This window comes from Acomys russatus, chromosome 3 (genome assembly GCF_903995435.1).
Source record: "Acomys russatus chromosome 3, mAcoRus1.1, whole genome shotgun sequence".
Classification (NCBI taxonomy): Eukaryota; Metazoa; Chordata; class Mammalia; order Rodentia; family Muridae; genus Acomys; species Acomys russatus.
Genome location: NC_067139.1, coordinates 7,848,671 through 7,870,088, shown reverse-complemented (window position 1 = coordinate 7,870,088; position 21,418 = coordinate 7,848,671). Strand labels below are relative to the sequence as shown.

General features: G+C 45.4%; 5 protein-coding genes across 5 annotated transcripts in view; 4 read left to right on the top strand and 1 right to left on the bottom strand.

The window, feature by feature from the left end:
* LOC127209563 (uncharacterized) overlaps window positions 1-21,418 on the top strand; it is a 63,600-nt gene that overhangs the window by 19,802 nt on the left and 22,380 nt on the right. The window contains exon 4 of the mRNA XM_051169257.1: window positions 9,389-9,737. Coding sequence (XP_051025214.1) covers window positions 9,389-9,737 — 349 coding nt within the window. The remainder of the gene's footprint in view (window positions 1-9,388; window positions 9,738-21,418) is intronic.
* Window positions 4,684-5,111, bottom strand: LOC127209380 (histone H2B type 1-F/J/L-like). The gene has a single exon (XM_051168994.1). It carries the CDS (start codon window positions 5,087-5,089, stop codon window positions 4,709-4,711), a length of 381 nt encoding a protein of 126 aa, XP_051024951.1. The 5' UTR covers window positions 5,090-5,111; the 3' UTR covers window positions 4,684-4,708.
* Window positions 5,372-5,777, top strand: LOC127209214 (histone H2A type 1-B). Its single transcript, XM_051168816.1, has one exon. It carries the CDS (start codon window positions 5,372-5,374, stop codon window positions 5,762-5,764), a length of 393 nt encoding a protein of 130 aa, XP_051024773.1. The 3' UTR covers window positions 5,765-5,777.
* LOC127209156 (histone H3) lies at window positions 6,983-7,424 on the top strand. Its single transcript, XM_051168734.1, has one exon. It carries the CDS (start codon window positions 6,985-6,987, stop codon window positions 7,393-7,395), a length of 411 nt encoding a protein of 136 aa, XP_051024691.1. The 5' UTR covers window positions 6,983-6,984; the 3' UTR covers window positions 7,396-7,424.
* Window positions 12,313-13,102, top strand: H1-5 (H1.5 linker histone, cluster member). The gene has a single exon (XM_051168593.1). The coding sequence runs from the start codon at window positions 12,374-12,376 to the stop codon at window positions 13,043-13,045; it is 672 nt and encodes a 223-aa protein (XP_051024550.1). The 5' UTR covers window positions 12,313-12,373; the 3' UTR covers window positions 13,046-13,102.

Below are 21,418 nucleotides of genomic sequence, written 5' to 3'. Positions count from 1 at the left end.
CACATATTACTTTATTGTGTACACAGTGTTCTTCCTGCATGTACGGCTGAACACCAGAAGAGGTCACCAGATCTCATTATAGATGGTTGTCAGCCAGCCTGTAGTTGCTGGGAAATGAACTCAGGACCTTTGGAAGAGCAGTCAGAGCTTTTAATCTCTGAGTCATCTCTCCAGCCCCTGACCCCTTCTTTTATTGCCCCAGTTTTTCTCAACACTCTTTGTTTTGGTTTAGTTTGGCTGCATTTGCTTCGTTTTGATTTGTTTTGAGTTATGGTCTTCCTATGTCATCCAGGCTGGCCTCTAACTTTCAGCAGTCTTACTGCTTTGGATTCCCAGGTGCTGGAATTACAGGCATACCTCAGCACACCTTGCTTACCCCCACCTCAGAGCCTCAAGCTAGAACACTATAGGACAGTCACTCTGCCAGCTGGGATGAATGCTAAGACAAGAAGACAGAGAGGGGGAAAAAAAATCTCTTGTTCTGTTATAATAGTTTCAGTGCATGACTCAAGAGTCCTTTACTTGAGGTAGATTTCTTACTGACCCACAGCACACAGTGAGTGTCGTCAATGAGTAAGCAAGTAGGTCCACTCCAGTGTGTTCATTTGCAGGCTGGGATCTGACTGTGAAGCCGGAGTCCTGTGAAGGTGGTCGTCCGCCCCTAGTAAAAAGATGACCATGCCTTTTTGACTTTGCTTTTCAGTCTGCTCTTTGAGACAAGGAAGGGCCTCAGGACCAACTGAGCTCCTGAGGTCTCACTGTGTGGCCCAGGGAGTCCTTAAACTCACAGAGTCACCCTATGGCAACATCTCAAGAGCTGGCAGAACAGCCTGTCTGCTCGTCCTTCATCGTAGGGAAAGTCATGCTCTGAGACTCGGGTTGTGGAAAGCTGGATCTGGAATTCAGGGTAGAAAGCTGCAAGCAAGAACTAAAGCAAGGACCACAGAGGAATGCTGCCTTCTGGCTCCCTTCACTTGCACAGCAAGCACAAACCAGTCTGGTGCCCCACAGGCCAATCTGACAGAGGCAGTTCCTCGATTGGGGTTCTCCTTTTTTCAGATGATTAATTACAGTTTGTGTCAATCAAGCTGACAAAAACTAACCAGTACAGGGCTGCAAACTTACATTGCCCACTGTCCACCTGCATCCCTGCTGTGTGAATGCTCATGTGTGTCCACATGTATCTCTCGTGACTGACAGCCAGATGTCACATACTAGTTAGATTCAATCATGCAGTATTTCATGGATGTATTTAACTTCTTACAGGGATTACATATACCAAGGATATCAGCCTTTTTATTTTTATATTTTATTTAAGTTTATGTGTGTGGGTACTTTTCCTAGACACATGTCTATGGTCCTTCATCCAGCAAAAACATAGAGACATTACCTACTATATGCCAGGCTCAGCACCAAGGATCCAAAAATTAAAAATAAAAATGACCCAAGCCTCACTTCTCAGGGAATAACTTATTGCCATCAATGACATGAAAACGATAGGAAAAATACAGGAAAAGGATGAGGTAGCTTGTCTGCACCTCAAGGTTTGGCGCTGTTCGGGAGGAGACCATTCTAGAACATGGAAGCATGAACTTCTGGAAGCACAGATCCAGTGGAGGTAGATAAAAGCCAGGCGCTGTCATGACCCCTCCAATGGAGTCTGTGTGACAAAGGCTGTTGCACAGGCTGAGGCGACGACCTCTGGCCAGGGAGAGCCTCTTAGAATCGGGCTAATGTTCCTGCCAGGAGTATTTGATTGTAGCCTCCCCGCCCCCCGCCATTGTGTTGGCATATTCTGTCTATTCTTTCTCCTAACCTTACTCCCATACCAGTACTTTTAATACATGATGACATTTCTATGAAATGCCCTTACATGGGACTGCAACCAGGGACTGTTCAAGCCCGGAGTTCACCGCCAAGCTCAGCTGGTCTTCTCCAGTTATTAAAAGAAACATGACTAAGAATTAATCATTAGTTAATAATTTATATTATGACTTGCAAAGAAATAAAGTGTTTCAGAAAGTTCCAAATAGTGGTGCTCAGATATTAGAAAGGAGAACTAAGAAAAAACTGTCGTGGTTCCCACACTCCCAGCACACAGGTACGGGGGGAGGGGGGGAGTTAATGAGAGAACATTGACCCTTGACAAAGAGAGCACATGCGCACTGATACCAAGCCAATAAATTAAGAATGATGATGTCTTCATTTTGCATTCTGTGCCCTGTATTGTTTCATTTCAAGTCGATAACTCAGAAATGCAAACATTATTTCTTTGCATTCTGTACTTTGTACAGTGTATGCCTGGTTGCTTCACTGAGTCCCTTGAATCCGCTCCATTGGAAATGTAGCCACAAAACACTCCCTGTTTCAAAAAATGTGTATAAAAATCTAGACTGCTTGCCTGCAAAAATACACCCAGATTCAAACTGCCCCTGCATTTGTCTCTGTCACGCATGGAATCTTTGTCCACTGACACTTTGAGGCTTTGAGAACTTCCATTCCCAAGTACCTATACCCGACCGAGATGGTCCGTGACAAGGTGTCAATAGTGAGGGCTCATGGGCAAATAGGCAGTAAGTGAGGTGGGACTTTCAGTTACAGAAAGATGGAGAAAAAGCTCAGAGAAGACTTGATAACCTAGAGAGAGCACAAAACCTGTCATGGAGGATTGTAAATCTTAGTCTTATAAAACCAAATGGTAGGTGCCAAATCTGTACCATTTACTGGTCCATATGGGGACTGAACCCCTAACCTTGGCATCATTAGCACCACACTCTAATTAACTGAGCTGACTGGCCACAATATGAGATGCTTCTTTTCTAACTAAAAGATGTCACACAGCTTCAGCAGCTGCCCCAAAGAGGTGAATACACCACCTTTATTTTGCTCTTCGTTCTCACACCATACCTGTAGCGGATGGAAACATGTTTTTATTTTGATCCCAATTGTGGGGTGGGGAACAGACTTGTGAGAGAACAGGTGATGTTTATCCACATGGAAGTTGAGCCACCTCATGTGAGGGGGCTTGTTTTTTGCCAGTTAAAACGCATCCTAGTACAGACTCTGAATATACCCAAAACAGAAGGCTGGGCATAGGAGTTGGTTCCTGGGCCTGGGAACATGAACCTAGTTGACCATGCCAGCAAGATGGGGAAGTTGTGCTTGAAATGGCTGGACTCAGACAACTGTCTCCCAACAACAGAGGCTCTTCAGCTATTGGGAAGTCCCTAGGTGTCCTAGGTCCTGGGACTTAGAATTTAACTTTCTTCCTATGATTAAATGAACTCTGAAAATGGAATGGCATTATTTAGAATGAGTTTCTTTTGCTTGTTCCCAACAACAGACAGATTCAACTTTTCATATACATATACTAAGTAGAGGAATTTGCTGCATGATTCCTCACATAATACCCTTTGCCCTGCAAACTGAAGGCACTTGAGGAACAGCAAATTCAGGGATTTCTCTTAAATGACCAAAGACAAATGCTCAGAAGGTACAGCAACATCACGACTTTCTTCCAAACGTAGAGATTGATTGTGTCAGCAGGAGACTCCCTGCTCAAGTAGACTTGCCACAAATGGTTTTCCACAAGACAGTTCTCCAGAACACTTTCTTTTTCCCTGAATCTCCCCCTCCTCCACTAAGAAGGAATAGGAACTTGAGGGTCCCCCGGATCAGAGTGTTCTTTCCTGTAAAATATGTACATTCTTTGTTAGACCTGAGAAAAATCAATTCCACAGCTTTCTTGCTTAAAGCAAGCTTTATTTAGAACTGGCCAGCCAGCTTTGTCTCACAGCCTCAGGATTTCAGACAGCAACCCTTAGCAGGCCTTTTATGAGGAAACATTAGGATTGATTGAAAAAAAACGTTAGGATTGATTGAAAAAAAAAAGCTGTCATCACGATATTTGTGACCACACACTTTTGTAAGGCAAAAGGGCAATTATATATTTTGGGTCCAGTAATTTAGCAAGACAAAGGTGCTGGTATACATCATGGGGCAAGAAGTTTATAGAAGTTCGACAACTTGGTTTGCACATACATTAGGCTTAGGAAACAGAAACCTTTTGTAAGCTATGGAGACTTTAGTAACAATGTAGCTCCTGTTTTGTTTTCATTAACGTCTCTTTGATTAATTTGTTTACCTTCATATACCTAATCATGGAACTCATGAGAGTAGGGGTGCTTACCCTTCCTCAGAAGTTAGTACGAAGTTGTAACTCTAAAAGGTAGCTGGTGGCCATGTGGGCCTGAGGATCTCTAGTTAAACCTTGCTATAAAACAAGACCCACTCTCACACAAAACCCCAAATGCAAGGCTAAGAGCCTTGCCTGGAAAACAAACCCCAATGGAGAAACAATGAATGCGCAGGAAACTGTATTAAATTCTGGGACAAATCAAAAGCTTGTTTTAAACGCAAAGTATTTTTTTTGCGAGATATTTTGGAGGGCAGTTTGTTTCCCCTCAGAAAGTACCGGTTTTACTTGGCCTCAGTTGCTATCTCTGCCTTCTTACAGACAACAGTAGCTTCACGACAGGACTCTGAAAAAGGGGAGGTTTCCGCAACCCGCTAAGTGGGGGGGCTGCACAAAATACCTGCTTAAGACCAAGTTATTAACACAATTCCCCCGATTGTGCCACAGCTTTTCCCGCTGAGAGTGTGTGTGGCTCTGAAAAGAGCCTTTGGGTGATGGGTGAGGCGCGCTTGCTCACTTGGAGCTGGTGTACTTGGTGACGGCCTTGGTGCCCTCCGACACGGCGTGCTTGGCCAGCTCCCCGGGCAGCAGCAGGCGCACGGCCGTCTGGATCTCCCGGGACGTGATGGTCGAGCGCTTGTTGTAGTGCGCCAGGCGCGACGCCTCGCTGGCGATGCGCTCGAAGATGTCGTTGACGAACGAGTTCATGATGCCCATGGCCTTGGACGAGATGCCCGTGTCGGGGTGCACCTGCTTCAGCACCTTGTACACGTACACGGAGTAGCTCTCCTTGCGGCTGCGCTTGCGCTTCTTGCCGTCCTTCTTCTGCGCCTTGGTCACGGCCTTCTTGGAGCCCTTCTTCGGGGCGGGGGCGGACTTCGTTGGCTCAGGCATAGTGAAACTCCGGCTAGAGCAACTGTGGGACCGAGGCCGCCGGCCCTTCACTTTCTACAAGAGTCTATTCAAATGAGGCTCAGTGAAGAATACTCGTGATTGGCTAATATTTTCGGTTTGCCCAAGAGAAACGCCCACCGGCAGAAGCGCTTCCATTGGTCTAGACGAAGAGAGGAAGCCAGCCAATCGCATGGGCCCCTTTTCGATGCCAGAGAGAACGATAAAGGGCAAGCTCGCTCGGTTTCCGGGCGTTGAGTTGTTAGTGGCTGTTTTCACCTCGGGATGTCTGGACGCGGTAAGCAAGGCGGCAAGGCTCGCGCTAAGGCCAAGACGCGCTCGTCCCGCGCCGGCCTGCAGTTCCCCGTGGGCCGCGTGCACCGCCTGCTGCGCAAGGGCAACTACTCGGAGCGGGTGGGCGCCGGCGCCCCGGTCTACCTGGCGGCCGTGCTGGAGTACCTGACGGCCGAGATCCTGGAGCTGGCCGGCAACGCGGCCCGCGACAACAAGAAGACGCGCATCATCCCGCGTCACCTGCAGCTGGCCATCCGCAACGACGAGGAGCTCAACAAGCTGCTGGGCCGCGTCACCATCGCGCAGGGCGGCGTCCTGCCCAACATCCAGGCGGTGCTGCTGCCCAAGAAGACCGAGAGCCACCACAAGGCCAAGGGAAAATAAGTCCCGTCTCTAGTTCTTAGTATATAAATAACAAAGGTTCTTTTCAGAGCCACCTACCTTTGTCTTTAAGAAGAGCTGAACAAAATTTTTTTGGGGGGGGATACAAGAAACCATGTGACTTCATTTACTTTTAGTATTCTATACTTGGCCATTAGAGCTTTTGCTGCTAGATTCTCTGGTTTTCGAACAAAGGCAGGTTTGGCAACTTCATCCACAGCTACACAGATGAGATTCTGTTTGGCAATTTGATGTTTCCTTCTTTTTGCACTTTTGTTATTCTTCCTAAACCCAGGTAATCTCTTCACATGAGTTTAAAGGTTAAAGCACACAGGTTTTTAAGTGAAATACTTAGATTGGCTTAAGTATTTTCAGTCGATATTTGAATAGGATTGTAAGAAAAGACTTCATTCTAGCTGAAAATGTCGCTGTTTTTGGTGGAAACTAGGTCTCGAAGACTTAAGTTACCTTACTCCTTTAAATCCTTACCTATCAAATGATAAGTTTTGAAATGAATGTTAATTATGCATTGGACTTGTGAATTGCATTGAATTTTAAAGGGCTAAAGAAAATATTTGAGAGCATACTGGTTGCATGTGTTATTTGTGAACATATTCCCTGATATAGTAATTTATCTTATTTTAATATAATCCTGGTGTGAGCAATATCCAGCAGTCACTCCCACTAAAAAACAAAAACAAAAAGCAAAGTATTAAAAAACAACCTATGCCCGAGAAATAGAAAATGCAGCAGGTAGAATACTGAAAGTATCAAAGGATTTGCAAATGTATTTATGTGTACGCAGTACGTGGCATATCAACTTATTCTGTTTTAGTGTCCTAATAGTGTTACTATTATCTGTCCTGGACAAAAAGTAGTAAACAACCTATACCTAAAAAATAAGAAATACAGCCTGTAGATTACAAAGGACTTGCAAATGTCTTTCAAAATCTGTCATACAGTTCAGGCTGGCTTCAAGGTAGCAGCAGTGCATGGAGGACTGCTTTATGATTGTAGTAGCTACATTTCAGACCTTAAAGATTTAAATAAGAGGCTGGCCTCTGTAGGATTTGAAAAAAAAAAAAAGAAAGAAAGAAACCGCGCCTGCACCGTTGACCAATGCCTTTTAGTTGATTAGGCCTACTCTCGTCCAATCAGCTGCAGGTTCTGATTATAAATACGCCTTCAGCCACGACTACTGCTCCATAGTTCGCTTTGCGGTCATGGCTCGTACCAAGCAGACCGCTCGTAAGTCCACCGGCGGCAAGGCCCCGCGCAAGCAGCTGGCCACCAAGGCTGCCCGCAAGAGCGCGCCGGCCACCGGCGGCGTCAAGAAGCCTCACCGCTACCGGCCCGGCACCGTGGCGCTGCGCGAGATCCGGCGATATCAGAAGTCCACCGAGCTGCTGATCCGCAAACTGCCGTTCCAGCGGCTGGTGCGCGAGATCGCGCAGGACTTCAAGACCGACCTGCGCTTCCAGAGCTCAGCTGTTATGGCGCTGCAGGAGGCTAGCGAGGCCTACCTCGTGGGGCTGTTTGAGGACACCAACCTGTGCGCCATCCACGCCAAGCGTGTGACCATCATGCCCAAGGACATCCAGCTGGCCCGCCGCATCCGCGGGGAGAGGGCATAATAGCTTCACAGAGGCGCTTGCATACCCAAAAGGCTCTTTTCAGAGCCACCACCTTTTTCATTAAATTGCTGTTCTCACTAATCTAAATCCAAAGTTGCAAGTAAGTTCAAGGCAAAATGTTCTACAGTACCTGTTTTGAAGTGAAACCCATAGGTCCCATAGAACCTTCTGCTTCCAAAGATACACTACTTGTTTTTTACGTTTAATGCAACGAAAGCAGGTTTGTGAAGCAGGAACTCGGATAAATTGACTCGTTAAAGCGCACTTATACACTCAAAATGTAATTAGACAACTCTGGCATTTTTCCTTAGAGGAATAAGTTCACATTTTTGAGGTAAATATCACTGCTGGTAAGGCGAGGAAACGCAGTTGCTGTGAAAATGAGAACCAACCAGGACTCTTGCCTTAGATAGCTTTTTTTTTTCCAAAAAAGGTCATGTCTGTCCTTTGCATTGGGCCTTTTATTTGTTAATGTAAGGCAGAGAATGGGTGAAGTAGACTTCCATAGGTAGTGAAATGGCACAGGAGCTGCTTCTGAGCAGCATTTTTTTTTTTTTTCTAAACACTGCAAAGCAATATGGAGCAGCAGCTCTGCTCCAAAGGTTTTGGAATGAAGAAAACATGCATCAATTATCAGAAATGTGTCAGGTCTCAGAAAAGCAAAGGGGAAAACTGAAAGAGATTGGAGTTTGACCCCCTCTATACCAACTATTTATATATGGAAAAAACTACTAAGAACCACATTTGGTAAATGTGTGTGTCAGAGAACATTTAAGCTTCAATTACAATGCATCAACAGCTGCCTTCTATTTCGCAGGCTGTTTAGCTCATCTGATAAAGAAAGCACTTTGTATATCAGACATTGTCAGAAACATCTTAAGATGAGTTTCATACCCATCAACCAACCACAAAGCTTCTTGTGTGGCCACTCTGAGTGAAGGCTAGGAGCCTGAGCCACAAGTAGGGGTGGTCCAGGAGCTGCTATTTTCAGAGAGGCCTCTTTAGCTTTGGAGTTTCAGCAGTTTCCGTCTCCCTCCCTTAAAATCTTGGTAAGGTTCTCTGTGCAACATCTGCTAAATACCGATTGTGCAAGGAGCTCCTAACCAGGTAGAAAACAAACACCAAAACCTGTTCACAAAACAAAACCCTTACAGTTTGTGTTTACTGTCTTTTGTTTTTGGCTAATCTGACCACACTAAGGGTAGGAATGGCCTGGGTAAAGGCAGCGCCAATCGCTACCGCAAAGCCCAGTGCAATATACAGAACATCACCAAGTACGCCATCTGCCGCCTGGCCAGGCAGCAAGAAAAGCATCTGTGGCTGAGGTCCTCTGGAGGGTGCCTTATTCCTAGGGCTGTGTCCATTTTTCTGTGTAGCCTGCAGTCTCTGTGGATTCCGTCCTCCCCCTGGTACCGGGCATGGCGTAACTTTGTATCTTGTTAATGAATGCCAGTCATCAGCGGTTCAGGGTTACTTTTAACACAGCAGTCAAATCGCTATGCCTTCTGGGTCCTAAATCCAGGAAGTAGCAAGTTCACCCGTTTTAATTTTTTCGCGTCAAAATCTCAACCGTTGAAAGAAAGGCTGTGTGAACTGTAGTTTCTAAAGAACGTTCCCGTAATAGAACCGTTTGGAGCCGTTCTTGGGTGCGCTCAATTGTTGAGAAGTGCTGATGGTTCCAGAAATGGTCAGTTTTTTTTCTTTTAATTTGGCCTTCTCTAAAATAATAACTAAAAGGTTCTTTGACTCTCAAAGCCAGCACTTTCTTGGGATGTTAATCCCTAGGCGATGCTACAGTAATTTTAGTTAAAAAACCGAAACTTTTCCATTTAAAATAAGCCTAGACGACCATTTCATCCTTAGGTTTAAAGGCAGACCAATCCGCAGTCTGGACCTATGATGTCAGCAGTTTACTATCCAATCAGGAATGGAGGCCTCTTATATATACTTGGCTTCTGGGACTTGGCCAGTTAGAAACTTTCTTTTTTTCTAGAGTTGGGATGGCTCGCACCAAGCAGACCGCTCGTAAGTCCACCGGCGGCAAGGCCCCGCGCAAGCAGCTGGCCACCAAGGCTGCCCGCAAGAGCGCGCCCGCTACCGGCGGCGTCAAGAAGCCTCACCGCTACCGGCCCGGCACCGTGGCGCTGCGCGAGATCCGGCGCTACCAGAAGTCCACCGAGCTGCTGATCCGCAAGCTGCCGTTCCAGCGGCTGGTGCGCGAGATCGCGCAGGACTTCAAGACCGACCTGCGCTTCCAGAGCTCGGCCGTCATGGCGCTGCAGGAGGCCTGCGAGGCCTACCTCGTGGGGCTGTTTGAGGACACCAACCTGTGCGCCATCCACGCCAAGCGTGTGACCATCATGCCCAAGGACATCCAGCTGGCTCGCCGCATCCGTGGGGAGAGGGCATAGTTTTCCTCCCACATTACTTGCTATCAAAGGCTCTTTTCAGAGCCCCTCCCTTGTCACTAAAAATGAGCTGTTTTGACTACCTAAATCTTCCTGCCCCTTGCCTTTGTAGATTTGAAGATGCCTTTATGTTCATAATACCCCCTAGTGGTGTTAAAGTGTTTGGACCTGCTTGTTAAGGCTTTCAAGTAGCCCCTAGTGTGTATGAGAAGCCATTTCACGCTTTTAATTTCAGGTAGGAGTACTACTAACGTTTTTAAAGTAGGTGAGACTACTTGGGCTGGGATTTTTGGAAAGCCTGTTCCTCGGTAGCTAATACCCGTCCTCTAGGTGTCAGGGATGCTATCCATTTAAGATACTATTCGACACTGCTAGTTAATGTAAAATCTCACTTCCCTTCATTATGCTGATAAGTATTCCATAAATCTTAAACTGCCTTGAATAGTGGACTTTCACTAGTCAAGGAGCTTTATTAGGACATAGGGTTGTTTCTTTAGGGGCAAGGCTTTCCTATATGCCAGGCTGACCTGGAGCCATTGGCAATTCTGAGCCCTCTTAAATACTCAGGTTGATTGTAATTAGTGTGCTGAGACAAAGCTTACGCTTTTTGAACCTTTGACACCTTTTTCTTACAATACTATTTTTTTTAAGGCTAAAAAAGTTACTAGTTGAGGTGGTGCAATTTACTATTAGGTTTGACTAATTTGTACCCCAGATGACCGACCATCTGTGGCAAATATATATATGCTGGTCTCTTTAGTGTGTTTGCCTAGGTCTTTATTGGTAAGACAGCCTCTGTAATAAAAAAAAAATTTTTTTTTGAGATAAGTAGCTCATTGTTCATTGTTGGACTCACCTGAATATGCAGCAATCAAAGACCTTGGTGACCCTAATCTTGCTTCAGATGCGGAATTGCTAGCAGTACCCAGTAAGCTTTGCTTAAGAAAGATTGCTATTGTCAAAGGAAACTGCATACATCTAAATCTATTTGATCATATCCTTTATTAAACTAGTACAAAAGCCTGCACATCTTTCTCCAATTCCCACCATAGTAAGCTTTATTTTTCTTTCTATAGCAAACTTCACCATATCCCCTTCTCTTTACTTTTTATTTTTATTACTTTTTTCTTTATTTTTACAAGACAGGGTTTCTCTGTGTAGCCCTGGCTGTCCTGGATCTACATATGAGGCTGGCCTTGAACTCACAGACGTCTGCTTGTCTTTGTATCCCTAATGATGTAATTAAAGGCGTTTACAACCACCATCCAAATTGTCAAATTCTTTGAATATCTATACATGTAATTTCCTCGATATTCTAGATTATTGGCTTCTTAGCATTTAAGCCTGCAATCAAAAACCAAAACAACATAAAACTCTCCATTTTAGGTAAATAATAAATGTATTGAATATTACTCAAGAGCATGCTTGATTGTGTCGTTTGCTAAATGTTGGAAATTTTCAGTGGCCATCTCATTTTCAGTCTGTAGAATCACTCTGAATAATTTCATAAAACTGATAAATTTTCTAATGTAAACTAATTTTAACAAGTATTTTCTGTCTTCAAATGTGCTTAGGAAATGAAGTAAGCCCGTTCTGACTGAGAACTAAGGTGGCTCGCGTCTGAGGCCAGTGATTTCTTTTTAACTAATTCCAGTTACCTTTTAAAGTTTTATGTGTATGAAGTTTTGCTTACATGTATATATGTCTACCACTTACATGCCTGGTACCGGGTGGATCTAGAAGGCCAGAGATGCGTTGTGACTGGGGTTGTTACAGTTGCAGGCGGCCCTGTGGCTGCTGGAAACCAAACTCAGACCTTATGCAAGAGCCGCAAGTGGTCTTAACTGCTAGTCCGTCTCTACAGCTCCTAAATACAGCGATTTCTAATCTTCCGACTTCAAATTCGCTTTCACAATGAAAACATTGCATTCCTCATTAAAAATATCAATGTGTGGTAAGTACTAGGAGCACGAACCATTTTAAAGAAAAACATCTAAAGTGGTGAATTTCTGTCTGTAGCCAACCAGGCAGGCACTCTGTATTTGTGTTATCTGCTACAGTCACAAACAAAGTTTGTGCCCAAACCAGACAAACTATTACTTTTACTCTTGCAAAAATTAAAGGCGATACCTGTGCATAAATCCTTTTAAGTAATGTTCCTTGCATATTTCGTATAAGTTTATGGAAACATGCAAGTAACTGTCAGGATGCTCTCTGCTTGGTGGATTCTTAGTAAACACCGGAGGGATTTTAAAAAATATCTTTGATCAGTTGCGTGTGATTCAAAAAAGCACAAACAAGTATGTGAAACCGAAGGCTGTTCTCCTTTGGAACTTTAAACTGCCAATTTCTGTGCCATTATTTTCAGCAGTAAGTAAAAATTTGGGGACTAACAAACACAATTTGGAATCGTAACCTTGAATCGCGGCGGCCAGAGGGCGGTGGATTGGACGCTCCACCAATCACAGCCCAGCACCGGCTTATATAAACCCGGAGCCTGAGCAAAGGAGCATTGCAAAATTTGCTCTTCGGGTTAGAGCTACCTTTTCCTCGTAGGCTTAATTCTCACCATGTCTGAAACCGCTCCTGCCGAGACTGCTGCTCCAGCTCCTGTGGAGAAGTCTCCCGCCAAGAAGAAGACGGCGAAGAAGGCTGGCGCGGCGAAGCGCAAGGCCACCGGTCCCCCGGTGTCCGAGCTCATAACTAAGGCTGTGTCTGCGTCTAAGGAGCGCAGCGGCGTGTCCCTGCCTGCGCTTAAGAAGGCTTTGGCTGCTGGTGGCTACGACGTGGAAAAGAACAACAGCCGCATCAAGCTTGGGCTCAAGAGCCTGGTGAGCAAGGGGACCCTGGTGCAGACTAAAGGCACCGGCGCCTCTGGGTCCTTCAAGCTCAACAAGAAGGCGGCTTCTGGAGAGCCCAAGCCCAAGGCTAAGAAGGCTGGCGCGGCCAAGGCCAAGAAGCCTGCAGGTGCCACCCCGAAAAAACCTAAGAAGGCTGCGGGGGCAAAGAAGACCGTGAAGAAAACTCCAAAGAAAGCAAAGAAGCCCGCGGCGGCAGGAGTAAAGAAAGCTGCCAAGAGCCCCAAGAAGGCCAAGGCTGCCACCAAGCCGAAAAAGGCAGCTAAGAGCCCGGCAAAGCCCAAAGCAGTGAAGCCAAAGGCAGCGAAGGCTAAGGTTTCAAAGCCGAAGACAGTTAAGCCTAAAGCTGCTAAGGCGAAGAAGACTGCTTCCAAGAAGAAGTAGGCTCGCTTCTGTCAGCAACAAAGCCCCAAAGGCTCTTTTCAGAGCCACCCAGATAGCTCTGTGAATGTAGCTGTACACACAAGACCTAATCTCTAAAGGGTGCTAGGTATGTTGTGATTGGGACTATACCCGAAGCTTCTGGCCCTCAAGGTGGTGGCTGAATTTAGAGGTAAGACTGGCAGCCTTATGGTCACTTGAAATAGGCCACCAGCGCCGTTTCCACTCCTGCCCACCCCCTTATGTAGTTAACTTTTTGGGGAACCTACGCAAGCGGCCCTCGAGTGACTACTCACATAACCTAGTTTTTTGCCCTTGTCATGCAAGTACTATGGTCGCCCTGGTGTGAAACCTTACGTTAGGAATGTACTTCTCTGGTTCTCTAAACATAAAGCGAGCCGTCCTCACTGTAGTCCTCACGGCGCGAAAAGAGATTGAATTCATTGGCTGCACGTTACCATGTCACCTAAGCCAATGGTTCCGTGGTTCTGTGTTAGCCTTTCTTTATTGGACAGTTTGATGACGTTTGCAGACTGAACGCTGCTCATCACCGTGGTTTAAATGGCGGCCAGTACAGAGCGTCCACCCTTCGCTTTTAAAGTTTTCTTCATAGTGCTTGAGGTTTCCCAAGTCCTCCCGACCGGAAAGGCTCAAGAGAAGTCCTTTAGCCAAGGCGCATATGGAGGACAAGAAGGGGCAAGCGCAGTCCTGAGGGGAGCTACTCTGTAGATTCTGAAGATCGTGGAGCACCCACACCAACGCCGGCATCTTTCCCAAGGCTGGGCCAAGCACTCCGTGCCCGAGGATGCCCAAACTTAAACTCTTTTAAGACATCACGTGTTTTATGGAGCTTTTAAAAGATGTTTTTATTGGAAGTATACAGACACTGATGTCTCTAGATAGCAGGGACTTTCAAAGGTTTGCTAATGTAGTATTTAACATTAGGTTAGTTTTAAGAGTTAAAAACTGCAGCGTTTTTGTTTTGTTTTTCCTGTTTTGTTGTTAAGATTTATTTACTTATGTATAGTGTTCTGCCTGCATGTACACCTGCAGGCCATAAGAGGGCGGCATCACATTATAGATGGTTGTGAGCCACCCTGTTGTTGCTGGGAATTGAACCCAGGATCTTTGAAAGAGCAGCCGTTACTCTTAACCTCCTAGCCATCTCTCTCCAGCCCTTAAAGTTACATTGTTACCAACATTACTCAGTCATCTCTTGGTAACATAGTTTCCACCACCAGTTCAGTCTTCCCAGTGGCATAGTCCGGAATGCTCTAAGTAAACAGTCATTAAGGGAAGTTTCAAGTCAGGTTTTCCTTACCAATGTTCGGTATTGGCAGTGTGGTTTCTGCTCCCTGCAGGCTTAGTTTGTGTGGAATGCCTGACTGCCATCCAGAAGTCAAATTACACTGAGCTGTGGTGTCCTACAGGCATAAGGCAGACTTGGTTCTTGTGCGTGTACAGATCATGTTGGCGGTTTGATTTTTTTTTTTTTTTTTCTCCAATTTTGTAGATTTGACCTAGATAGAACAAAGGGCCCCATTTGTTCCTGTAGCCATATTTTTCCATGAAGTCCCTACAACTGACAACAGTAGCTTCATTTTTGCGAGTGGTGTTTTATTTGCCTTTCACTGTTTGCCCCTTTAAAAAAGGATGTTTGTGATTACTTATTTTATTTTTCAGGTAGTGTGACAAACAAGCCCAGGCTGACCTCCAGGTGAAGGCAATTCTTACCGAGCCTCAGTGCTGGGGTAGCAGTGTGTTAGAGTACTGGCTACTTCCTGCCTGTTGCCATTATTTCCTTCATCTCTAATGGAGATCAGTCCATTTTGCTATATTCTTTCTCTTCTGCAATGTGGGGAGGAGTTCTAAGCAATAAAGCAGTTTTTCTGAATGTGATGCCTTATACAAACATTCAAAGTGCCCTCTATCCTGATCTCAAGACCTCATTCCTGAGAGACCTTAAATGATCACCTGGCATATTTGGCAACTTAAACACCTTAGGTTATCTGTATGTATTTTCACGTGTATTTTAAACGAATAGAAAATTAGTCATTGAGTGGGTAATTGATAGGACAGTGTATTTTTGTTCTTTTGATTAAAAAAAATTGTATTTATGTATAGTGTTTTGCCTACATATACATTTGTGTGTCAGAAGAAGGCACCAGATCTCATTATAGATGGTTGTGAGCCACCATGTGATTGCTGGGAATTGAACTCTGGACCTATGCAAGAGCAGCCAATGCTCTTAACCTCTGAGCCATCTCTCCTGCCCTATATCTTAGAAGTTTGCTGGAGAGACAGGAAACAGGTAGGTAGGCAAAAGTATGTTGCTTTGTGGTTGCTCCTGGATTCCTTTTATATTGATATCTCTTCAGAGGAATGCTACTTTATTTATTTATTTATTCTTTAAAACATTTTGTGATTATATTTATAAATATTTTACTGCTTTGATTTCATTATCACTTTGCATATCTAAACTTTTAATCTTCTGTAGATTCCTATGTCCACAATTCAAGCACATTTTCAGGGAACCTGTCTCCCACCTTGGGATCCTGGCCGTGGCCCTCCAGCAGTGATGGCAGGCAGCACAGGAGGTTTCTGGTACTTTTTGAAATGTGTTGAACACACTAGGCTGAAGACACAGCAGAGAGACCTAGAGCAGAGAGCACACCACACCAGTGATGAACATCTTGGTCAATCTTGTGAATAATTGAGTGTATTTACAGTTGAAGGAAAGGAAGCCAATGAGGTTAAATGGCAAACGTGGTTTTGTCAGAAACCCTGCCTCTGGGACTGCTACCCCCCCCCCCCCCCCCCCGTGTGTTTAAGTGTGTTTGAGCACTCACATGAGTGCATGCGGACGTGCAGGTGTTAGAAGGGCAAGACCAGCAGCATTTCTGTTGCTACTGTCAGTGCAGAAGTCTCAGAGCCCAGACCAGGAATGGAGAGGTGACCGCACGAGTGCCAGGAGCAGCCTTTCCCCCTCAAGACCCACAGCTACCTGCATCCCTGCTGCTGCCTCTCCCAGCCCTGGCACTTTCTGCTTCTTGTCACAATCATTATGTGGCATCTCTTTCCACCCTCACTGACTTAGTTTTGCTGTATTCCTAAATAAGTGATGAAAGAAAAGTTGGTTAAGGGTAATGGGTTTATTTATAGTTGGACCGAAATAAGGAAAAGAATCTATTTGTTGTCAACTGTAACTCTGACAATCTACTATTTTATAGGAGATGGTGAGATAAGGATGGAGTCTAGGGGTAAGATAGGTTAACAGGGCCTCCTCTGGCCGTGGATACCATAGAGCCCAAAGCATAAAGCTAACCCCTTACAACAACTACATTTCTCTGGCTGGTATTAAACTCTCATCAGTCCCACTATCTAGGACAGCAAAACAGCTAACTCCTGGCCTCTCTAATGATGACCTTAAGGCGTAGGAGAGAGTAGGGTGGACAGAGAGGAACACCTGCATTGTCATGCTCAGCCACACTGTCTACCCATCGCCCACTGTCTGACTTGGGGGTGTGCGGGGTGTGATAGGGTGAGGTATGACACTTCCAGACAGTATGGGAGACACTCCAGCTGAATTATTGCAGGACCCAGTGGACCAACGATCTATTATTCCAGAGTGACAAGTTCTAGTGCTGCACCACACTGCGGCTTAGCCCTGAGAGGACAGACTCCAAGACACAGGGACAGTAAACCAGAGGACCGCAATAAATCAGGGAGGAAAGGAAAACAGGCAACACCAATGAAAGGGGAGGGGGAGGGACAGCATATGGGACAAAGGAAATGGAGCAGCTCAGGGTTCCAAATTGGGTCAGGAGAGGCCCCTGCTTCTAGGAAACCTGATGGCGTGAAGGCCAGAGCTACCCGCTGAGGTTAGCAATTCTGAGCCCTTGGATTTCTCATCTGTATGAACATGCTCCTGTCTGCCCCTGTGAGGACTAAGGGTGCAGCAGCTGTTCTTTACAATGGACTTGTACTAATATGTGTCTTGCCATTTCTTCTAAGCTTGTGGAGCTGAGGTAGGCTGACTTTGGTACTTCTAGGGCTCTGGACAGAGGATTTCAGATTCGAGGAAAGACACATGACATTTGGAAACCCCGACAGAATTAATTCTTCAAGAGTTGAGACAAATCCAGACACATTCTCTGACTCCTCTGACTAGACTGTTTTAGCCCTCATATCTGCCCTCACACTTGAGATAGCATTTAAACTGTCTTGTGTAGTAACAAAATGGGGAATTGTTCTTATCCCCTCAACCCCCGAAAAAAAATTATAGATGGAATGAGGCAGCAAATGAGAAGGAGCCAGGTTGGGGTCAGCCTGAACTGCTGCAGACAGGCAGCTGACTAGAACGCCAGAGTTGGAGCACAGATGGAGAGCCACAGCTTTCTCTTTTATGTCTGGATGCTATGCTTGAGGATAATGAGAAGTGACTACTCTTTCCACATCAAGATGTTGACTGGAGAATTGCGCCTTGGAGCTTCTGGCCCGAGTTACTGGAAAGTTCCTAAAATACAGCACAGATCTTTCTAATTTTTCATGATCTGGGATTCAAATTCTCTATCTTGAACTCTAGGTCTTGTCCAATATAGGTATTTTGCCCACATCCATAACATCTGCACTCAAGAACAAAAATATGGTAAAGAATGAACCAGAAAGAGAGCTCCTGTTATTTGGGGTGCTAGGGAGATGGTTCAGTCATTAGAGCAGATGCAGCTTTTACAGAGGACCCAAGTTCAGTTTCTAGCTTTCACACCAAGCAGCAAACATACTCCTGTAACTCCACCTGATGACTCTGGCTTTCAAGGATGTATACACGCATGTGGGCACACACAATTTTAAGGTAAAGTAATTAAAAATGGGTTTATGTTTTTATTTTATGTGAGTGTTTCAGCTTCCTACATGTGAACCTAGTGCCTGTGGAAGCCAGAAGGGGGACCCAGATCCTCCCGAACTGGAGGTAAAAATAGTTGTGAGCGAGTTCTGCCTTCTGAGAATTGAACCAGGGTCCTCTGCAAGAGCAGCAAGTGCTCTTAATTGGAACCAGCTCTCTAGAGCTATATAACTGTATATGATACACACACACACACACACACACACACACACACACACGTATGTATAGTTGTTGTTATTGTTGTTTGTTTTCTTTTGTTTTTGTTTTTTCGAGAAAGGTTTCTTTGTATAGCTTTGGCTGTCCTGCACTCACTTTGTAGACCAGACTGGCCTCAAACTCATAGTGATCCACATACCTCTGTCTCCGGATTGCTGGGATTAAAGGCATGTGTCGTCACACCCAGCCTGCCTGTGCCACCACACCTGGCCCCAAATATTTTTTTACTGTAGGGGCTGGGACCCGGTCACCTTTCTCATAGCTAGAACTCAGACACACTGACTCACCTGGCTGCAAGACGGACCAGGAAACACTGGATTTAACTGCTGTGCTTCTGTTTAAGTTTCCCAGAAAGAAGGAAGACTCAGTTGTAGAGGAATTTTAATCCAGAACATGGCTGCTCTGGCAAGAGATCACATCAAAGACGTTCTAGGTCTGTGGATCCTGCTGGAATATAAACACATCTTTAATCCAGGAGACAGAGGTAAACAGATCTGAGTTCAAGGCCAGCCTGGTATAAAGCAAGTTTCAGGTAAAGAAAAGCTTAGGTCCAGGCATGGGGGTACATGCCTTTAATCACCAATGATGAAGGTAAATTAGTTTGTAGAAGGAAGCACCCATGTTTGAAAGTGATGCCTAATTGAGTGGCAGAAAAGATGACGAATCAGAGAAGATTTGACGGAATAGGCTACACTCAACTCTCATGAGAAGAGAGAGGAAAGGGAAGCTACTTAAGGGACAATGCAGAGGGGAAAGGAGGCAGTTTTACCAGGACAGTAATAGAGAGACAGGTTGCAGAGAGAGAGAGAACACAGGTGAAGATGGAACGAGCCAGAGAATGAGAGAGAGAGAGCCAGAAGATTAGAGCAGATTGCTGGAGTTAGTTTGAGGCCAAGCAGAGTGTGGCACCCGAGCCCTGGTGACTTCATCTTGTCACTAGATTCCATCGTTGGCCTGTCCTTAAGTTCATCCCAGTTACTGGGAAAACAACAAACTGTTGCAGGCAAAGAACCACCCTAGGCATGATCAGGGGACAGTGGGAAAGTACCTAATGTCCTCAAATGTTGTCGATCGATTACTTAAGCTTTTAACACCAGGCTTGACCAATCCCATTGTGCCACCCCATTTTTGCTAAAATTCGGTTCCTTGCTGTAACCGCAATAAAAACCCTGTGTAACGACAGCTCAGGGTCCTCATGACTGGTCTGCTGCATCAGTATTTTGTTGAGGTCCCTTGCGATTAAGCAATAAAGGCTCTCTGTGCATATGACTTTGGACTCCTGGTGGTCTTCGGGGATTTCAAAGTGTGGGCATAACACAGAGCAATGGAGGGGACGAGAGAAAAGCCAGATTGAGTAAATCAACTGGAAGAGGAGTTTGAGCCAGAACAGCTGAGTTAAACCAGCCAGCTCAGAGCTCAGAAAGAACAAGAAAGGGTGAGCTTATTAAGCAGTGTGGGAAAGCCAGGCTAAATTCTGCCATGACAGAAATCCCGAGCTTAGGCTGCATGCTGTGACCTTCCAGTTGCTGAGTTTTGCCACAGGAGATCTTTGTGTTCCAGGCCAGCCTTGGACTATTTACCTTTGAAAGAAGTAGGGAAGTCCCTACTGAGAAACACCTGGAGGGTTAAGGAAATCCTTTCAGAGAAGTACTCAGTAATAGGAAGTTTTTACCTGGAGCTATTCAGGCTATTGTGTTCTTCTTGCCTTGGGAGCTAGGGAGAGAGGGATCAGAATAGATCCTATTGACCTTACTATATAAAGTCTTACTCATCTCATTAAAGAGAATCTTGATCAGAAATTTCCTGACTTGATTCATTATTTCTCTCGTCTCTGTATCCTACTTTCAATCCACACTCCCTCTTTCAGGTGAACCCTGATTCGATTTTTCCCATGGGCCAGGACACGACAAAGCAGTAAGTCTCAGAGTCTGAAAACATTCTAGACCTACGTTAGATTGTATGGAGTCTAGACCTATGTTAGCAGGCAGAGGCAGTAAGCCTCCCAAACAACAACTGAAACAGGTGAACACAAGTTCCTTGTATACTGAGTGATCCTACAGCTCCATTCAGGATCGAGACTAAGGGCTTGGACAGGACATAGTGCAGAGGAAAGAACATCCAAATAAGACAATGAGAGAATGGTCTACTTCTCTGGATACGGTGCCCCTGTGTGAGCCGCTGTAGGCCCCTCCTCCTGCCTTTGGTGAGTCCTGGATAAGCTATCAACAGCCTCTAAACCTCTTCCAGGCACAGCTGAGGCTACTGTGAAAGAGTTGGAGCCTGGAGATCAGAACTGGGCAGCTGGGTTGTACAGAAGACCTCAGTGAGTACGTGGTGGTCAGGTAGATGGTCATACAGAACAACGGGAATAAGAGGAAGGACAGATGGAAGGATGGCACCTGGACAGAAGTATGGTTTGGAGTGGGAACGGATAGCTGAATGGACAGGATCATAGAAGAATGGGTGGACTGCTGGGCTGATACATAGGACTATTGGTTTCATTTTGTTTACTTAGCCTACAAATGTCACCGTGCTGGGAACTTGCTCCCCAGTATGGTTATATGGGAAACAGTGCAGACCTTTAACCTTCAGGATCTTTTGGGAAGCTTTTATAGGTCTCTGTGACCATGGTCTTGGAAGGGATCAAAGCAGTTGTGGAAGGCTCTAAGAAAGGCTTAGCATAAAAGAGTGGGCCACCCTCCAGCATCAGCCTCTCATGTTTGAAGAAGTAATCTTTTCAGGGGTGCCTAGCCATTTGTCCTGGGGGAGGAGTCTTCATTATCTTTAGACTTTTTGGGTATACAACATTGTAAGCCAAACATCTTTTCTTCACTAGTAGCCTGCCTCAAGCAATTGGTGCAAGTGATAAAGATTGACAAAAATAAATGTGTCAGGACCCGCCAGACAATCACCTGGGACCCTTAGACCCCTAGGGAGAGAATGGGGGACAAGAGATGCGAAGAACAGACAGCAACTCAAAGAGTCTGATCAAGCTGACCAAATTTTATTTTTTCACAGGCAATTATATACCATTGAAGCAGGAGGCTGAGTAGGGTGATCCGGGTGGGCGGTTTTAGCAAGATATCAGGAAGTCAGGAAGTTTGGCAGGGCGAGGGCCCCTGTGGTTCTGGAGCGTGGTGGAATTGTTAGGCATCTGGAACCACAAGATGTTAGCTATAGACTTTGTTCCGTTAGTCCTCTGAAGGCCTCTGTAATTCCGGGAATACTGAGAACAGCTGGAAAGTACCTTGAGGGAG

Excerpts from the sequence above, each read along its gene's own strand:
- LOC127209380 (XM_051168994.1), bottom strand. The coding sequence starts at position 5,089 with ATGCCTGAGCCAACGAAGTCCGCCCCCGCCCCGAAGAAGGGCTCCAAG.
- LOC127209214 (XM_051168816.1), top strand. The coding sequence starts at position 5,372 with ATGTCTGGACGCGGTAAGCAAGGCGGCAAGGCTCGCGCTAAGGCCAAG.
- LOC127209156 (XM_051168734.1), top strand. The coding sequence starts at position 6,985 with ATGGCTCGTACCAAGCAGACCGCTCGTAAGTCCACCGGCGGCAAGGCC.
- H1-5 (XM_051168593.1), top strand. The coding sequence starts at position 12,374 with ATGTCTGAAACCGCTCCTGCCGAGACTGCTGCTCCAGCTCCTGTGGAG.